The sequence below is a fragment of the Lithobates pipiens genome, unplaced genomic scaffold (genome assembly GCF_037356315.1).
Source record: "Lithobates pipiens isolate NorthernLeopardFrog02 unplaced genomic scaffold, aLitPip1_a1.2 Scaffold_13, whole genome shotgun sequence".
Lineage (NCBI taxonomy): Eukaryota > Metazoa > Chordata > Amphibia > Anura > Ranidae > Lithobates > Lithobates pipiens.
The window spans coordinates 373,442,713-373,464,090 of record NW_027507718.1 but is presented as its reverse complement, the minus strand read 5'-3'; the positions used below and the strand labels follow the sequence as shown (position 1 = coordinate 373,464,090).

The 21,378-nt window shown below is 42.0% G+C and overlaps 1 protein-coding gene across 2 annotated transcripts in view; it reads left to right on the top strand.

Moving 5' to 3' along the window:
• Positions 1 to 21,378, top strand: part of GPM6A (glycoprotein M6A) — a 327,840-nt gene that overhangs the window by 298,456 nt on the left and 8,006 nt on the right. For both annotated transcript variants that reach the window (XM_077477225.1, XM_077477224.1), the window contains exon 6: positions 2,395 to 2,460. In XM_077477225.1, coding sequence (XP_077333351.1) covers positions 2,395 to 2,460 — 66 coding nt within the window. The remainder of the gene's footprint in view (positions 1 to 2,394; positions 2,461 to 21,378) is intronic.

Below are 21,378 nucleotides of genomic sequence, written 5' to 3'. Positions count from 1 at the left end.
CACGATCGGTATGCCTCAAATTATCTGCCTCTCCTACAATCCATCACTAAGGACCTCACCAAATGGTCAGGAGGATTATTCTCCTGGTTCGGAAGAGTCGCAACCATTAAAATGAATGCCCTGCCGAGGATTCTTTATCTTCTCCAGGCACTCCCAATTGCTGTCCCGAAAGCATTCTTTGTGTCTTTTCGCAGACTTTGCTCTACTTTTATCTGGGGTAAGTCCACACCTAGAGTAAGCCACGCAAAACTCACTATGCCCAAATCTGAGGGGGGCCTGGGCTTACCAGACATCCGCAAGTACCATCTTGTGTGGCATCTCACTAGAATCCTTGACTGGAACATACACTCCAAGACTAAAAAATGGATACAGCTTGAAAACTCAATAGCCACATTTCCCATAGCCCAAACCCCCTGGCTGGCCCGGACCCACATTCCGCACACCATGACAGCCCACCCCTTAATACACCCCACGCTGTGCGCATTTCAAGAATGTTGTACTAAACACGACATTTCCTCCAACCTCGGCCCCCTAACCCCAATGAGGCTGAATCCTGCATTTAGCCCGGGCATGAGTAAACTGACTGACAGCTGGCCCCATGACATCGTGCAAGCTGGACAGTTTTATGAAGGAGACGCCCGTACGAGGCAATAGTCGCCACATCCCGGACGATCTCGTTCCCCTTCTGGACGTACGTACAAATTAGGCACTTCCTTCACTCACCCCGGACACAGACGGATTGGTCACGCCGACTCACCCTGTTCTAGGAGCTATGCTCGTCAACAGAACCAAGGCGTCACCTCATCTTGGTCACGTATGCACTCCTTTTGAAGACTCTGTCGTCCACACACAACTGGATTAAGCACCTGTGGGACCAGGACCTCTCTCAGCCACTGACTAAGGAGGACTGGGAAACCATATATACGCTCACACACAAAGGTTCCCTTAACACCCGTATGCAAGAAAATGCATACAAGATAATATCGCGATGGTACAGGACCCCTCTCAAACTACAGTGATTGTTTCCTCACCTTTCCCCTCAATGCTGGTGATGTGCAGACGGAGTAGGCTCCTACCTGCACATATGGTGGTCATGCCCCCACCTGCAGCCATTTTGGAGGGAGGTTCATAGACTAATCAAACGTGTAACCACTCACGACCTTGTTTTCACACCGACACAATTCCTATTAAACCTGCCTTCGATCCCCAAAAAGTCGTAATTCCTTTCACTCGCCATGCACATGGTGAACGCAGCCAAGTTATGTATCCTGGCAAAATGGCGCGTATCCGAACCACCATCTATTGTAGACTGGTTGGAAAGAATCAGCAAAACGGCAGAAATGGAAGACCTAATCCACCAAGCTCATGATCGACCTGCTAAATTCACCTCGACCTTGGCGTGCTGGTTTCACTTCCTCTCTACCCCCGAAATATAAACACCTTTCCCACTCAGTGAGACCTGGGGAACGGAGCTGACAAGGGAGCCCTACCATACTCCCCAATTTTCCTCTCTTTTTACCCATACCCAGGGACACCTGGACCCATCCTCCCCCACGTTCCACCACTAGCCACCCATGCGAACCTAGATAATACCTAGGGTGAACCCTAGACTGAGATCTATAGAGTATCAGAACTGCGAGTCTCCCACTTCATAGAGATAGTTGCCCCTGATGCCTTGAAGCGGTACTCTCCCTTAACACTCTTGCAATGTCCACAACCCCGCTACCGCCTGAAGTTCATGGATGGAATAAGGTTCACTCACCGAAGGGCCATGCTACATCTCCTCTGCTTACCCATAGACACATGAGAACGCTAGAGACCAGGGACACCTTATCCTAGTTAGCGTTGGGTTTGCGAAAACGCATGTTTGAAGAGAATGTGGATATTATATGTGAACTGTGTGGGTACCTCTACCCTGACCTCTGTAACCTAGCTGGTTATTACAAAGTATTTATGTATTTTGTTCATGTTTCAAAATTCTGTATTACCTTACAATACTGCTTTGCAGTTTTTACTATGTTTGTATGTTGAAAATCACCAATAAAAAAATTTCACAAAAAAAAAAAAAAAAAAAATGGCACCCACCAAGGCTGCCTTCTGTCAGCTCTCCTATATGTCCAGACTATGAAACATTTAGCTGTGGCACTATGACAAAACCCAGATAATTCTGGCCTTCAACTAGGTTCTCTCTATTCAAAATGATCCCTCTTCCATTGCACAGAGCAGGTAACCATAACTTGTTTATTATTTTAAAAGAAAATAAATTGATTTAATAGGGCATCTGTATCCGTCAGGTGTGCTTTAGTTTAGTTGTAGACACTATTAGATTTGTTTTCTTCCTCTATGTATATTACATTGTATGCTTTATTACTATATTTTTTTTTTTCTCTGCAGCTGAACATGACATTCCATCTCTTTATTGTTGCCTTGGCTGGTGCTGGAGCTGCAGTTATTGCTATGGTAAGGCAACCATTTGATAAAGCTACAAACAAACGATTATATATCAGCTAATCTTGTTAAATATAAACAGTTTTAATGCACAGCATATATTTATATTGTATGAAACATGTTCCAGTAACTTTAGAATGTTTTTTTTTTTTAATCGTAAAATGATTTATTGATAAAAGTTGTAAGATTAACAAAGATAAAAAAAAAAAACAGTTTTCAGAGTAACCACAGCATGATAAAATTAAAGTAGACATTAGTTGTAATAGCCACAAATCAAAATGTTTTCAAGCATCAAAACAAACAGTGTACCAATGGACATGAGATGTACAAAGAATAAGTACATCTCACCATGGAGTAGATAATACCACACATTAATTGGGTAGAAATTAGACATGTGCATTCGTTTTCGTCCGAATGCATTTTCGTCTGAATTTCGGGTATTTTCATTATCATTTTAACAAACGATAACAAACGTGCAGAATCCGAAAACTGAAAGATCCTACATAAACAAATGCTTTATTTTCGTTTTCGTTGCAACAGTTCAATATAGATAGGAGATTTGACATGACGCTTACAATAGCAATCTGTGTCCATCGAACCTGTGGTCGAATGTGCCTAACTTTAGCTCTATTAGTTCAAGATTATTCTACATAGAGATAAAGAAAAAAGATTCGACATAGAGTGAAAAGATTTGACATTATAGAGACAATAGCAAAAAAGTTTGAATGTGCCTAACCTAACTCTATTAGGCCAAGATTATTTCACATTTTCCCTTGTGTCTTCTGGGTATCGTGGCTCCGGTGCTGTGAGTGGGAAGAGCCGTGATGTCGTCACTCCCACGCATGCGCGCAGGAGACGTCTTTCCAGCAAGGTCCGGCATCTGCTGGACCTTTCAGCTGGGAAATTCAGAGCGTATGCGCCGCTGAAGTCAGCGGCTGCATGCAAGGGGAATATCTCCTAAACCGTACAGGTTGAGGAGATATTCTTTTTACCTACAGGTAAGCCTTATTATAGGCTTACCAGTAGGTCAAAGTAAACAAAATGGATAAACAACCGCTTTAAATATACTTTTAATTTATTGCAAGCAATACAAATACCCCAAATTTAGTTGGTATCAGCCCCCTGCAGTACCTGTACAGCAGAGTTCAGAGTACGGGAAGCAGAAGCTAGACATGTGGAGAATGGAAAGATTAATTTAGTTTCAGATATATTTAATATTTTACTAATTTAGTTTAGTTGATTCATTTTGGAATTAATTTTGTTTCATTTAATTTTGTTTTGTTTATTAGTTTTCTAACTAATTCCAAATTTTCTGAAAGATTCAAATTTGTAACGGTCGAAAAATAATCGAATGATTCTAATTTTGTGTGAAGAATAATTGGTTGTTAAGTAGCAGGCCGGGAAGCTGGCCACCACGTCCTTAACAACCGATGTCTCATCAGCGGTCAGCAAGCTTCCCCACTGACGCTGAAATGTAAATAATAGAATGGTGGCAATAAAAAATGTCTGAATTAAAACAGCGTGAGGTCCTCTCCCAATCCATACCAGACCCCTCAGGTCAACCTAGCATGCCCCAGTTGATGACCTCACAAGAGGACGGGACCACCAGAGGATGTTGTAAGTGGCCGTGCCCCTTACCTATTTAACCTATTCCCGCCCGGCCTATAGTAGAATGATGGCCAGGCGTTGGTTCCGTTATCCTGACTGAACGTCATATGATGTCTTTCAAGATAACAAGCCAAGGCATGCCCGTGGGGGAGTGCAGCACGGCAAACGGTGGTGTGGTGTGTCACTCTGACACACCGCATCTCCGATCATGGTAAGAAACTTCTGACGGAAGCTGTTTACCACGCGATCAGCTGTGAACAATCACAGCTGATCATCGCGTGAACCAGGAAGTGCCAGTAATTGGCTTTTCCTCAGTTCACACTGACAGTGAGAGCTGACCAGCAGCTCTCCAGCCAGAGGAGAGGTGTGCGCTGATAATCAGCACATTGATTATCAGCTCAGCCCCATAAGAGGTTCCCACCACAGCTGCAAATCAGTGCCCATCATGTGCCATTCAGTGCCCAACCAAATGACGAATAAGTGGCCATAAAAGTGCCAATCAGTGACTGGAGCATCTTTTAGATGTAAATGGAATCTTTGGTTATCCAACCCTAATTGTTCGGTCCAGATATAACCAGGTGTCTTGTTACAGATGTATCATATGTTGAATATTGAGTATTACCATGTGTAGATGTTGTGATGGTGACTATCCCCTCCTCCCCTCCCTTCTTCCCCTCCCTTTTCCCCTTCCCTCCCCCTTCTTAATTCAAAATTGTGTATCTATGTTACACCCAGTTATTAATCGGATAGGTCATTGTACATGAACAGGCATGATTACTGTAACTGTTTTATGAGAACTATCCTATGCTAAGGTTTGTTATTTGAGCAGCAATCGCTGTGACTGGCACTTGTAACACCTACTCTGATGGTTGTACTGTTCCCTTTCTTAAGATACAATAAAAATATATTGAAATTAAAGTGTCCATTCAAGAGCCAATCAGTGTCCCATCAGTAACGCCTGTCAGTGCCCTTCAGATGCCCATCAGTATTGCCTGTCAGTACCTCTTCATCAGTGCTGCCTATCAGTGCCAGCTATCAGTGCTGCCTATCAGTGCCCATCAGTGCCACCTATTAGTGCCCAACAGTGCTACCTACCAGTGCCCAGCAGTGCCGCTCATCAGTGCCCATCAGTGCTGCATATCAGTATAGCCTATCAGTGTCCATTAGTGCTGCATATCAGTGTAGCCTATCGGTGTCCATCAGTGCTGCATATCAGTGCCACCTATCAGTGTCCATTAATTATAACAATTAGTGCCTCCTCATCAGTGCCCATCAGTGCTGCCTCATCGGTGCCCATTAGTGCAGCCTCATCAGTGCCCATCAGTGAAGGAGAAAACAACATTTTATAACAGAAACCAAAAAATAAAAAACCCAGTGGTGATCAAAACCACCAAAAGAAATCTCTATTTGTGAAGAAAATTATAAAAATGTAGTTTGGGTACAGCACTGTATGACCGCGCAATTGTCATTCCAAGTGTGACAGCTCTGAAAGCTGAAAATTGTCCTGGGCAGGAAGGGGGGAAAGTGCCCTGTAAGGAAGTGGTTAAGAACTGTCAGATGGCGGAGGAGGCAGATGGAAGGAGCCTGCAACAAAACCGGAACTTTTATTTTCTTTTTTCGGGACAGGTAGCGGGTGTCGTGATTGACAATGGATCTACTTCTGGGGACATTTTTTTATTTTTTTTTTAATATAGGAATTGTCAAAAACTTGTGTTGTGTCTATACCAAATTTTTACCCTTTTTTGGTGAATGGGTATTTCATTCACATAGGGGGGCAGGATGTGGGGGCTCCCTTATTAAAGGGGGCTTCCAGATTCTGACAGGCTCCCACCTGCAGATACCCACAACCACTGACCGAGTTTGTGGGGAAGAGGCCCTTTTCCCCATCAACATGGGGACAATGTGTTTTGGGGTGGGGGGCAGAGCCTGGTATGGTTCAGAAGGGGGGGGGCACTCGCTTGTCATCCCCCTTGGTGCGGGGTTCCCCTTACAGTACATTTTAGACCTAAAGGGCCTGGTATTGATTGGGAGGGGGTCCCAGTGCTTTTTTTTCTGCCTTTTTCATTGCTGGCATTCTTTTGTTTACATTTTAGCTGTCAGTGGGGAAGCCCACTGACAGCTCTTGAGTCATCGGTTGTTAAGAACGTTTTACCTGGATTTACGGCTATTCTTCATACAGAATTTGAATTGATCAATCATTTTTTGACTGAATTCAAATCATTCTGAAAATTTGGAATTTGTTAGAAAACTAATACACTAAATATACGAAACTAAATTTACAGTTTTTTTGTGAATTGCAAAAAATGTTTTAAAAAACACTATGAGCTATTTTTCTGCAAATTTTAACCATTTGTCTACTAGGCACTTAAACCCCCCTCCTGTCCAGACCAATTTTCAGCTTTCAGTGCTCTCACACTTTGAATGATAATTACTCAGTCATGTAATACTGTACCCAAATGAATTTTTTGTCCTTTTTTTCATACAAATAGAGCTTTCTTTTGGTGGTATTTGATCACCTCTGGGTTTTTTGTACTATCAATGAAAAAAGACCAAAAACTTTGAAAAAAACGCATTTTTCTTTGTTTCTGTGATAACATTTTGCAAATGATTAATTTTTCTTCATAAATTTTGTCCAAAATGTATACTGCTACATATCTTTGGTAAACATAACCCAAATTAGTGGATATTATTTGGTCGTTGTAAAAGTTAGAGTCTACAAGCTTTGTGGCAAATCATTAAAAAAATTATCACACCTGATGTGCTGGTGCCCTATCTCATTTTCCTTAACAAGCCAGGAAAGTGCAAATACACCCCAAATGACCTCTTTTTTGAAAGCAGACATTCCAAGGTATTTAGTAAGATGCATGGTGAGGTTTTTGATGTTGTACAGTGGTGTGAAAAAGTGTTTGCCCCCTTCCTTCTTTCCTGTTCCTTTGCATGTTTGTCACACTTAAGTGTTTCGGAACATCAAACCAATTTAAACAATAGTCAAGGACAACACAAGTAAACACAAAATGCAATTTGTAAATGAAGGTGTTTATTATTAAAGGTGAAAAAAAATCCAAACCATCATGGCCCTGTGTGAAAAAGTGATTGCCCCCTAAACCTAATAACTGGTTGGGCCACCCTTAGCAGCAACAACTGCAACCAAGCGTTTGCGATAACGTGCAATGAGGCTTTTACAGCGTCCTGGAGGAATTTTGGCCCACTCATCTTTGCAGAATTGTCCTAATTCAGTTACATTAGAGGGTTTTCGAGCATGAACGGCCTTTTTAAGGTCATACCACAACATCTCAATAGGATTCAGGTCAGGACTTTGGCTAGGCCACTCCAAAGTCTTCATTTTGTTTTTCTTCAGCCATTCGGTGGTGGACTTGCTGGTGTGTTTAGGATCATTGTCCTGCTGCAGAACCCAAATTCGTTTCAGCTTGAGTACACGAACAGATGGTCGGACATTCTCCTTCAGGATCTCTTGGTAGACAGCAGAATTCATAGTTCCTTTTATCACGGCAAGTCTTCCAGGTCCTGAAGCAGCAAAACAGCCCCAGGCCATCACACTACCACCACCATATTTTACTGTTGGTATAATGTTCTTTTTATGAAATGCAGTGTTCCTTCTACGCCAGATATACTTGGACACACACCTTCCAAAGAGTTCCACTTTTGTCTCATCGGTCCACAGAATGTTGTCCCAAAAGTCTTGGGGATCATCAAGATGTGTTGTGGAGAAATTGAGACGAGCTTTGATGTTCTTTTTGCTCAGCAGTGGTTTTCTCCTTGGAACTCTGCCATGCAGGCCATTTTTGCCCAGTCTTTTCCTGATGGTGGAGGCATGAACGCTGACCTTAACTGAGGCAAGTGAGGCCTGCAGTTCCTTGGACGTTGTTGTGGGGTCTTTTGTGACCTCTTGGATGAGTCGTCGCTGCGCTCTTGGGGCAATTTTGGGCGGCCGGCCACTCCTGGGAAGGTTCACCACTGTTGCATGTCTTCGCCATTTGTGGATAATGGCTCTCACTGTGGTTCGCTGGATTCCCAAAGCTTTGGAAATGGCTTTATAACCCTTTCCAGACTGATAGATCTCAATTACTTTCTTTCTCAATTGTTCCTGAATTTCTTTGGGTCTCGGCATGATGTGTAGCTTTTAAGGATCTTCTGGTGGACCTTACTGTGTCAAGCAGCTCCTATTTAAGTGATGCCTTGATTGTGAACAGGTGTGGCAATAATCAGGCCTGGGTGTGGCTAGAGAAATTGAACTCAGGTGTGGACAACCACAGTTATAGTATGTTTTAACAAGGGGGGCAATCACTTTTTCACACAGGGCCATGATGGTTTGGATTTTTTTTCACCTTTAATAATAAACACCTTCATTTACAAATTGCATTTTGTGTTTACTTGTGTTGTCCTTGACTATTGTTTAAATTGGTTTGATGTTCCGAAACACTTAAGTGTGACAAACATGCAAAGGAACAGGAAATGAGGAAGGGGGCAAACACTTTTTCACACCACTGTAATTTTTTCCCACAATTCATTACAAAATAAAGATTTTTTCCCCCCCACAACATTGTCATTGTAATAGGTTATTTCTCTCACGTGGCATGTGTATACCACAAATGACGCCCCAAAATTCATTCTGCTACTCCTCCTGAGTATTACGATACCAAATGTGTGAGACTTTTTCACAGGCTAGCCACATAGAGAGGCCCGACATGCAGGGAGCGCCATCACGTGTTCTAGAAGCATAAATTACATATCTAACTTGTTGACTACCTATTACTCTTTTGAAGGCCCTGGAGCACCAGGACAATGACACGTGGCACTGATGTGGTACTGATGACAGATGGCAATGATACGTGCCACTGATGGCACGTGACACTGATGTGGCACTGATGACAGATGGCACTTATACTTGGCACTGATGACATGTGACACTGATGACATATGGCACTAATACGTGGCACTGATGACAAATGACACTAATACGTAGCACTGATGACACATGACACTGGCATGGCACTGATGACACGTGACACTGATATGTGGCACTGATGACACGTGACACTGATAACAGATAGCACGTGACACTGATGACAGATGGCACTGGTACGTGGCACTGATGACATGTGACACTGATAACAGATGGCACTGGGGACAGGTGGCACTGGAGACAGGTAGCACTGGGGACAGGTGGCGCTGATAGGTAGCACTGGGGACAGGTGGTGCTGATAGGTGGCACTGGGGACAGATGGCACTGACAGGCGGCAGTGGGGACAGATGGCACTGATAGGTGGCACTGGGGACAGAGGCCACTGATAAGTGGCACTGGGGACAGGTGGCACTGGGGACAGATGGCACTGATAGGTACTGTGGGCACTGTGTTGTGTTAGTGTGGCACTGTAATTTATTTTTTCACTCACGCTGCAGCACGGAAGCTCTCCCTCTTCACACGCGGTCCCTGTGTGAGGTGGGAGAGCTGACGATGAGAGATGATCTCATATGTTTACGTATCAGCTCATCTCTCATTGGACTCAATTGAGTGCTAAATGGGCGCTGTGATTGGCCATTTAGCACAATCTGTGATTGGCTGTGTCCAAGGGATTTCCCCCAATGCGCGCAGGGAGGAAGTAAACAGGAAGATGTCCAGGGATGCCCTCCCGGGCAATTGAGTGCTGCGCTGTAGCCATCTTTCGGCTATAGCGTGGATGCCTAGTGGATTAAGAGGAAAATACTGCTTTGTGAATTGAGCCCAATGTGATTTGTGTCACAATTGTATATACCGTTTTATTTTTAGATTTGCTATATTTTTTCCATGAAGTTAGTGTTTACCACTAACTTTGTACTCCTCACCCTAACACTAGCCTAAACCAATCCCCGACATTATCCTCAACTGTAACTTAACTCTACATTAGCAAATATAGTATATTGGGCTCCTGAAACCATTCGTCCTAGACCAAGATCTAGGTATTATCAACTAGATATTGATTACTGTCGTTTTACCATTCTTGTCACAATTATTCAGAAAAAAAATACTTTTTACATTTTAAATCCACAGAAAAAAGAGATTACTGTAGTGTTCTCTATTGAATTGAATTCTTTTATATGAAATATATTCAATTAATAAATCAATATTTGGAACAAAAGACTGGTAAATACCAGTGCTGAACTGCAAAGTGTCCTTTAACTCTATGTCCTTTCCTAAAGTCAAGTGGGCAACCAGGCACAGTTAAGGTTGTACTGGACATGATAGATACCTATTAATGTGTTTTTATGATAATCATACCAGAGGATATTTTCCATTTCTGTAAAATAAAATATAGTCTTGAACTCATTGCACATATGTAGGATTTTCTTTCTGACATTTCCTTAAATAATTCAACCTTTCCCTTAATAGCAAGGGAATACAACACTTGCCCCGAGCACTTTATCATTCACATTCATCTAAGGCAGGAAATATTGATTTGTTCACAATTAAGCATAGCTTTCAGTTCTCAGTTTAACATATCAGTGAATTGTACAGAGGTTTTGTTGTAATTTTACCGTTTAATAAAGTGTTTTTTCAAGTTAAAAGTGGCCTTTGCAAAGGCCACTAGTTCGGCTTACTGCATCACCACAAGTCTAATCTAATTTTTTTGCCTGGAAAGCCTCTGGCTCTGGAAACTGATATGATGGTTAATCTATTGAGATTTAGTGGCACTGTATGAATGCCGCTGCTATTGAGTGTATGCTGAAGAATGACTGGGTCTGAGTGCTTGTGCATTTACTTGAAGGCTGTGGGTTCTGCTGACCCAGGGAACATTGTGGTAGGTAGACATGTCTGTATTAGTAAACTGAGTAGTCTTTGGCATGCATCCTGCTTTACAGTGCAGTGTCCGTCCATAATAGTGTTTAGTCAATTTGTGTAAAAATAACCATTTTTAAGGTTTAAAATATATTAACTGATCTTTTATGTGACCTTAGTACTTTGTACTTAGTACTTAATAAATGTAACATCTTCATTTTAGGAATAAATATGTACCCTTGGGTGTTCCCCAGTAACTGAATTAATAGAACAGCTCAGCAGTAAATGTTCACTTTTGGGTTGTTTTTGTATAACTAAGGCCTCTTTCACACCGGGCGGATCAGTAATGATCCGCCCCGTGATGATTCGCTCGCTCAGCGGAGATCGCTCCATTGTCCCCGCTGAGCCGGCTGCGGACAGGGCGGTCTCCGCACACTGTGCAGGGACCGCCCTGTCAGCTCTCCTCTCTCCTCTATGGGGATCGGATGAGCACGGACCGTCTGTCCGTGTTCATCTAATACGCTCTGCAGACGGATAGAAAAATAGGATTTTCCTCCGTCTGCAGAATCGGACTGTTGCGGAGGCGGACAATAGCGGGTGTCCCATAGGAATGCATGTATGTCCATATTTCATCCGCAAACGGATGGATGATATACGGATATACTGTCCGCATGTGTTAAAGGGGCCTAATTCTAATAAAACATTTATCATGTTAATATCATTTTAAAAGTAATTTTCAATATTTTCAAATCTGCAGCCTTCACAAAAATAGCTGGTATTGCTGCCATAAACATCCTTGTTCAAGCATTTCAGTTATTGAATGAAACACTCTATCCCAGTTTCCCATTTGTGCTCCTGCATCATCACCTTATTACACATGTCTGTTTTAATACATATCAGGGGTTATTTACAAAAGGCAAATCCACTTTGCACTACAAGTGCAAACTACAAGTGCAAAGTGCACTTGAAATTGCACTGAAAGTGCATTTGAAAGGGCAGTCGCTGTAAATCTAAGGGGTAGATCTGAAATGAGGGAAAGCTCTGCTGAATTTATTATCCAATCATGTGCAAGCTAAAATGCTGTTTTCTTATTTTCCTTGCATGTCCCCCTCGGGTCTACAGTGACTGCACTTCCAAGTGCACTTTCAGTGCAATTTCAAGTGCACTTTGCACTTGTAGTTTGCACTTGTAGTGCAACATGGATTTGGCTTTTGTAAATAACCCCCAATGGGGATTATTTACAAAAGGCAAATCCACGTTGCACTACAAGTTTACTGAAAGTGCACTTGAAAGTTCACTTGGAAGTGCAGTTGCTTTAAATCTGAAGGGTAGATCTGAAATGAGGGGAAGCTCTGCTGATTTTATCATCCAATCATGTGCAAGCTAAAATGCATTTTTCTATTTTCTTGCATGTCCCCCTATGATCTACAGTGACTGCACTTTCAAGTGCACTTTCTAGTGCAAAGTGGATTTGCCTTTAGTAAATAACCCCCATTATGTAGGTATGTTACTATTGTCACCCTCAGATAATCAAGTGAAAAATGCCTTGCAGTTGCCTGATCCGATGCAGCTACTGTCTCTCTCCTCATTGGACAGATAGCAATGGCTCCTGCTGCTATTAATCATTTGCTGACCAGCACATGATGACATATGTTGGCACAATGGCACGGCTGGGTAGATGGACATACAGGTACGTCCCCTTTAAATTGCGGCATTGTGGGCGCAAGCATGCTGCATAATCCATGACCATGCCTGCAGGTCCTGCGGACTCGATGTCTGCCGAGGGCCCGCGATCGTGTCACAAAGCAGCAGAACGAGGAGATGCCTATGTAAACAAGGCATTTCCCTGTTCTGCCTAGCAACATTACAGAGATCTATTGCTCCCTGTCATCGGGAGCATTGATCTCTGCCATGTTCTAGTGAGACAATCCCCCCCACAGTTAGAATCACTCCAGAGGACACACTTAACCCCTCGATCGTCCCCTAGTGTTTAACCCCTTTCCCCTTTAACCCCTTCCCTGCCAGTGTCATTTACAGAGCAATCAGTGCATTTTTATAGCACTGATTGCTGTATTAATGACAATGGTCCCAAAATAGTGTCAAAAGTGTCTGATGTGTCTGCCCTAATGTCGTAGTCATGATAAAAATCACAGATCGCCGCCATTACTAATAAAAAGAAAAATTAATAATAAAAATGCCATAAATCTATCCCCTATTTTGTAGATGCTATTTTTTGTGCAAACCAATCAATATATGCTTATTGTGACTTTTTTTTACCAAAAAAGAATACATATCGGCCTAAACTGAGAAAGAAATTCATTTTTTATACATTTTTTGGGGATATTTATTATAGCAAAAAGTAAAAAATATAGCTTTTTTTTCAAAATTGTCGCTCTTTTTTTGTTTATAGTGCAAAAAAAAAAAAAAAACGCAGAGGTGATGAAATACCACCAAAAGAAAGCTCTATTTGTGGGAAAAAAAGGACATTAATTTTGTTTGGGTGCAACATCACAGGACTGTGCAATTGTCAGTTAAAGTGACGAAGTGCCGTAACGCAAAAAGTGCTGTGGTCAGGACGGGGGTAAATCCTTCCGAGGCTAAAGTGGTTAATCAAATCCAGTGCCATAGGAGCGGGGGGGGGGGATGAATCCCACTGTCTGTGTCAATGGACTCAGGATTGCGAGCCCGCCTGGGTGCCCCCCTTTCTGTGGGGGCACCCAATGAGGGGGAGAAGCCAGGAGTGTCGGCAGGGCACCCCAGAAGAGGAGGATCGTTTGCACATGCTTGCACAGAGCAGGTAAGTATAACCTTATTAAAAATAATCTTATTAAAAATAAAATAAAGGTGTTTTTTTCCAATATTAATCAATTTCAATTGTTATGTAGCAATTATAAGAGAACTAGAAGAATATGAAGTGGGAAATATACTGTATAGTACAAGTATCATCAGAAACAGATAGAGCAGGGGTCGTCAACCCCTAACAAACATATTGGGGCACGTGATGTCTTCTGTGCTGCTATGTGATGGCTTGGCTGTGATATACAGCACTCCAACTCCATAGGCTGTTAATTACAAAGCTTGGCCCACCCACCTCCCTTACATCAATAAAAGGCACGCTGTGCTGAGGAAGCCCATGTGCATGCATACATGCCTGCCTACTGATGTGAGCACCACCAATGCAAGAAACCAGCTCTAAGTAGTTTTTCAGCAGTAGTAGGAATCTTGGTGATTTTCAGAATTATTGTTGCCCGATATAAAGCTGGGTACACACGGTAACTTTTTTTTTTCATTCAGTCAGTAGACTGAAAAAAAAAGATCTTTCATCCAGAAAAGTGAGTTGGGTGCAGGAATCCTCTGAGCAAGGACATTGTATTCTGACAGCAGGGTATCACGTAGCAGGTGCTGGAGGCCAATGGAGAGAGGGCTTCCTTTGCAGCTAATTTCTGGACTCTCCTGAAGGTGAGACAGGAGGAGTCGGGCACAAAGTAGCACAGGCCACCTGTGAAGTTGTTTGCAGAAAGCTCAGGAATGCTGCTGTTGTGATGAACAGAGTCTGCAGGCAGGTGGCACATGTGAGGTGAGACAGGTCTGTAAAGTCACTGAGAAAATAGAGTACTCAACACAAGCCGAGATCAGAACCAGGCTTAAAGCAGAGCAGACAAAGTCAGGTGGAAGCCGGGTCAAACACGAGAAGCAGGCAGAGGGAATTGTGAGACGAGCCGGGCTCAGGAACTGGAGCTAGGCAGACAGGTCGGGAACAAGGGAACACAGGAGCAAGGAATCACAGGAACACAGGTAACAAGCTGAGATCAGTCAGCAACTTCAAGCACTGATACACTTGCTTATAAAGGCCCATGTGATATGCTGCTAGGGATGCTGGGTCCTAGAGCCCTTCTCCTGTTGTTGGTGCCCTGACAGATGCTGGGTCCTAAAGACCTTTTCCTACTGTCAGTGCCCTGACTCAGGGACTCTCGGCTGTCAGAATATACTGATCAGCTTTGCCGGCGATTGACTGAAACTGCTGATCTTAGAAAGTTACCCAGCAGGTCTATTCTACTGTTTACAATTGTTAGATTGGCTTCTGTTGAAGTGGGAGGGATACACACAGATCTAAAATTGTCTGTTTCCTGCTGAACTGATTCATGTCTACCCAGTTTAAGGGTCTGAAAGAGCAAGAATTGGGGACGATTTGAGGTCTGAAGTGGCAGGAATTGGGGCTGATCTGAAGTCTGAAGGTTCAGGAATTGTGGCTGAGCTGAGGTCTGAAAGTACATGAAGTGACATCAATATAAAGGTCTAAACGTGTAAGTATTGGGGCTGATCTTAGGTCTTAAGGTGTATGAACTGGACCTGACCTGAGGTCTGCAGATGTTGGAACGGGGCTGATTTGAGGTCATAAGATGTATTAATTGGGGCTGATCTAAGGTTTGAAGGTGCATGAATTGGGGCTACTCTGAGATCTGAAGATGAAAGCACTGGGGCTGATCTAAAGCCTGAAGTTGTAAGAATTGCAGTTGGACTTGAGGTCTGAAGTTGTATGAATTGAGGCTGATCTGATGCCTAGAGGTGGAAGCATTGGAGCTGATCTGAAGCCTGAAGGTGTAGGAATTACAATTGGACTGAAGTTAATTGAATTTGGGCTGATCTAAGGTTTTAAAGTGCAGGAATTGGGGCTGATATAAGGCCTGAAGGTGCAGAAATTAGGGCTGATCGGAGGTCTGAAGGTTAAGAATTGTGGGGCTGATCTGAATTAATTTAACTTGTCATTAGTGGTACAACTATGAGTGCAAACATTGAACACAAGTACAACTACAGTGGACTATTATTCATTGGCATGCCAGTTATCTAATTCAGTTAAATTGACACCTCATTTGAAAAGGTTGCTGACCTCTGTTTTAGCGAGAATAATGATGTAGAATGTACAAGCTGCCCAAGTTTTTGCATTGAAAGCTTGGACTTTTGTCATTTATGTCAAATTGTAAGAAATAGATGTTTAAAAGAAATCAAATGCTAGAAGAAAGGGTGCTAGGGCCTTTAGTCATACAAAGGTCAATTCACTAATGCTTATCACTTGCGATATCTACAGTGTCGATTCGCTACAATTAAATACATTTGCAGTAACTACCTGTGGTAAACATCACAAAAAAAGTGATATTGAATTGAAGTCAGTTCAGGGAAAAAAAATGTTTTTGCTCATGGTCTACTCACTAACTACTTAACGAATGTACTACTACCACTGCAAAATGTTGTTGGGTATCTGACACCTGCCAGTGTCCTAACAACCAATGACTCATCCCTGCCCACACATTCAGCTGTCAGCTGAGACATGCATTCATTTTTTTTATTTGGCAGTATTTAGCACATTTTTACACCTTTTGTTTATCATAGAACAGACCTCTGGCCGCATTAAGCGGTAAAACATACAGTATTTCTACCACTGCTAAATGGGATCTCCTGCTCAGGTATATTGGTTGTTAGGGAGCCAGCACTCACCAGCGTCCTAACAACCAATGACTCATCGCTGTCCACAAATTCAGCTGTCACCTAAGATTCCCTTCAAATATGGTATACATTTTAAGGGCAATCCAGTGCCAAAACAAAATAGGTGTCAGCTCCCCCCCCCCCCATATTTTAATTCCATGACCCTTATCTGACCATGCAGGGGAATTAGGCTATTGTACACCCCCTCCTGAAATATACCAAGCCATAGTCCCTCAACAAGGGGGGGGGGGGGGTAGGGAACCTTGCCAGGGGTCATTGACCAAACATGTTTTTTAGGGAATCGTTTATTTTTGAGATAAGCACAAATTCATGTGTTATTTAACTTATTTAAGTATTTAGAAAGCAGTAGATGTGACACTCCCCAAACATTCACTGCAGGCAAACCAACTACTGTAATATAAAACACATGCACCAGGAAAACACGGCTGCAGTAAATGTTTGGTGAATGTCACATTTATGACTTGATAAATAAACTCATGGTGTTTAATAGGTCAGTTCACACAGTAATGATTTCTTCCATTTTGGACAAATGCTGGCAGGCTGAATGACACATAACTGTTTATATTTCATGGGGAAAGCGGTGGCAACATCTGTTTTGATCACAAGTCTTGGCTTGGCACATAGATGTGAAGATTTAAGTGGGGAATAAAGTAAGTGTATTGTATGGGGGGTTAGTGTGGTATTATGGCTTAGGTCAGTGTTATGAAAAGGGGATAAGTTTAGGTGTTAGGGATTTGTGGAGGAAGGCGGGGAGGGGGAGTTGGTGTTATGTGTTGGAGGATAAGAATTGAGCCCACATTCACATTGGGCCGATTTGACGTGCAATTTGTCAAATTGCATGCCAAATCTGAGCCTATTGCCGTCAACGACACCGTTCAAATCGGTGTGTTGTCAACGTTGCGGCACAGCACCGATTCCCAAAAGTAGTTTATGTACTTCAGCCCAGAAGTCGGACTGAAATGCTGGTTTGAAATTGTGCCAGTTCAGCTAAACTCACATGATTTCAAACCCACCCTCAGTGTGAACGTGGGCTAAAGGAAATCTATGGTCACAACTTAGCCCTTGTACACACGGTCGGAGATTCCGACAGAATGTGTCCGATCGGACCGTATTGTCGGATAATCCGACTGTGTGTGGTCTCCATCGGACTGTTTTCCAACTTGTCTATAAAATTTTCCGACAAACTCCGATCGGACATACTCCGATCATGTGTAGCCTACTCCGACGGACAAAGTGCCACGCATGCTCAGATCAAATTCCTAGACCAAAGCTATTGGCTACTTTCCTGAACGTAGTCCCGTTGTAACGAAATAACGTCATCACGTTATGTACAAACGGATTTTCCGACAACTTTGTCTGACCGTGTGTATGCAACAGTTTCGGACAAAATCCGTCGGACAAAATCCAATCATGTGCAAGCTAAAATGCTGTTTTTTATTTTCCTTGCATGCCCCCCTTGGATCTACAGTGACTGCACTTCCAAGTGCGCTTTCAGTGCAATTTCAAGTGCAGTTTGCATTTGTAGTGCAAAGTCAATTTGCCTTTCGTAAATAACCCCCAATGTGTCACAGAATTCAAGATAATAAATGTGTGGGGGCTTTACAAAGTAAGTTTACAAATTTCAAGACCATAACCAGCCCAGGCCAATTCTGACATTCCTCTCCCATATGTAAAAAAACACACATATATATATATATATATATATATATATATATATATATATATATGTATATATTTGCTAGAAAACTACTTAGAACCTCCAAACATTATATATGTGTATAACATGTACTTTACACATGATATATATATATATATATATATATATATATATATATATATATATATATATATATATATCCCACCAGGAGACCCAAGCGACCAGCCATCATGTCCACCGGCTGGCCAGAGTCCCAAACAAAGCTAAAATCGGTCCCTGATGTAGTAACCCAGAAGTGATGGCATAACGTCACTTTCGGTTTACTCGGCTGCCAATGGCGCAGATTTCCAAAAATCCCTAGTATTCCAAAATGTGGATTTTAGCATTTGAATACTTTTAAGTGCAAAGGAGGGATTTGGGGTTTTTGGGGACTCCAGATCCCTCCATAAAGAGTACCTGTCACTGCCTATTACTGTCAAAAGGGATGTTTACATTCCTTGTGACAGCAATAAAAGTGATCAGATTTTTTTTTTAAAGAGACAATGTCAAAAATAAATAAATAAATAAATAAGCAGAGGAAAGAAAACCTGTACGTAAGTCGAGTCTGCAAATGTAAACAGTGTTTATATCACACATCTACTCCACAATCGTCAGAGCGAGAGCAATAATTCTAGCAAAAAACCTCCTCTGTAATGCTAAACTGGTAGCTCTTAAAAGTTTTAAAGAGTTGCCTACAGAGATTTTTAAAGCGGAGGTCCACCCTAAAGTGGACCTTCCGCTCATTGGAATCCTCCCCCCCTCCGGCGCCACAATTGGCACCTTTCAGGGGGGAGGGGGGTGCAGGTGCCTGTACAGTACAGGTATCTGCACCCACTTCCTGGATAGCTCTCTGCGGAAAGTGGCGTAGATTACGACCCCTTCCGAAAGTCCCCCGCTGCCTGCTGGGAAACACACAGATCCCAGAGGCAGCGGGTCCATCCTCATTGCGCAGCGCGACTCGCGCATGTGCAGTAGGGAACCGGGAAATGAAGCCGAAAGGCTCCACTTCCTGATTCCCATACCTAAGATGGCGGCGGCAGCACCCAAGAGACGATCTAGAGATCGGCTTCGGGCGCGCTGGACAGGTAAGTGTCACTATTTTAAAAGTCAGCAGCTACAGTATTTGTAGCTGCTGGCGTTTAAAAAAAAAAAAAAACGCGCACGCCCGGCGGACTCCCGCTTTAAGTACCGTAGTTTGTTCCACAAGTAACACAATTTTAAACCGTAACATATTAGGTATCTATTTACTCAGCGTAACATCATCTTTCACATTATACAAAAAAATTGGGCTAACTTTACTGTTTAGTTTTTTTAAAATTCAGTGAAGTGTATTTTTTCCAACAAAAATTGCGTTTGAAAGAACGCTGCGCAAATACTGTGTGACATAAAATATTGCACCATTTTATTTTCCAGTCTTAGAGTTAGAGTCAGAGACAATATAATACCCAATTGTTTGGTACAATATAAAAGATGTTGTTACGCAGAGTAAACAAATCCTAAACATATCACGCTGTAACATTGCCTCCGCCTGTGGAATGGTGCCAAATGATAATTCCTAAAAATCTCCATAGGCAATGCTTTAAAAGCCTTTACAGTTTACCAATTTAGAGGTACGCAGGAGGTCTGGCGCTAAAATTATTGCTCTTGGTTTGACCTTTACGGCAATACCTCACATTTGTGGTGTGATCACTGTTTACATGTGTATGAAAAACCTACTGTACGTGCGTGCGAGCACAGGGAACAGAGGAGCTTTAATTTTTTTTTATTTATTTAAAAAAAAAAAACTTTTTAACACTGCACCTTTACTTTTTTAATTCTGTTAGACCCCAGATCCTCTGACCTCCAATACAGCTGATTAGACACAGATAGGCCAGATCAGCTGCTTTACTGATGGCACCCTTCCCGTCTGAAGACTTTTCTAAATGTACGGCACACGGGAAGTGGTTGATAGGAGTAGTCTAGAAATAATTGAAATAACATGTGGAAATCAATATATGATTTCACATTTTGACCATAGATGCATTTTACGAGTAATATTAGTGGTTACGTTAAGTGTTAGAGGTACCAGGGTAGCTTGTTAAAGAGGAGCTCCAGGCTCCTGCAGAAAAGTCAGCAGCTACAGATTTTTTAATCGGCTATCCATTCGGCTATTTAATCTTGCTATCCACTAAGGGAAATTTGCAGTGAAGCCTTGTGGCTTCACAGCTGGTTCCCTACTGCACATGTGTAAATCACGCTTTGTTTTGTAAATGGGCCGGCTGCAGGGGAAGGAGGAGGGGGGGCAATTTAGAGAAAAAAATACAGAATGCAAATTAATGCATCACACAGATGTAACCTAGCACAATATAAGAAAAAACAACATTCAACCTAAGTACATAGTTTGGCATGTTTTAAAAGCTATACATGAGAATGAGCCCTTTGAATCTCTGCTACAACCCCCTTTGTTCAAGAGAAACATGTCAAAGTGATTTAGTACACTGTTGGCAGAGTACAGTATATTGATCCAGAGACCTTTTCATGTGGCCTCTCCAAGCAGTCATCAAATGGACATACAATCATTGGTGGTAAACTGAAATTGTAAATATAAAGAAATGCTTTTGGTGTGCATATTATGTTTTTTAAATAATAATGAATACATAAAATTATTTATGTCAGGTACAATAGTTGAATGTTTACCACAAATTCTCTGTGTAAATCTGCCCCCTTTAAAGGGCAAATAGAGAGGTTGTGACAGCAGACCTGGTAGTCATTTGGAACAGCAAACCTAGAAGGTTGAAACCGTATCATAACTAAATTTGCAGAAGTGTCATGAATTACAACACAGTTTCAAGAACCTATAGCAGGCTGAACACTGTTTTATATTAGTGCGGGTCCCATCCTCTCTGAACTGTTCTCATTAAAGCGGAACTATTCTGCATCTGAGCACCACAAACCAAAAACTTTATTACATTTTTTTATTCAGTGCAAACTCACCCATTCATCCATTTCTCCATGCTTTGTTTTGCTGGGAAATTACTTTGAAAAACACTCAATTACTCAAATCTGTCTAATTTTGATCTCCTTTGTTCCAATTTTCCAAAGTTTGTTGACAACAAATATATGAGTTGCTGTTTTGTTCTTGTGAAGCAATGACTGTTAAATCATTTAGGAAACCAATCAAAATGCAGATGCTTAAAAAAGATAAATCCCTATTGCTATCAGCTTTCATTTTTTGCAGTATATGGTTGGAAAACTAAGATTTTAGTTGGCTGCTGTAGGCACCAATAAATGTTTGTATTAGCACATTTTTCAAACATAACTATATACATTGCATAGTACTTTGCTCTCTGCACTGCTCATTGAATAATCC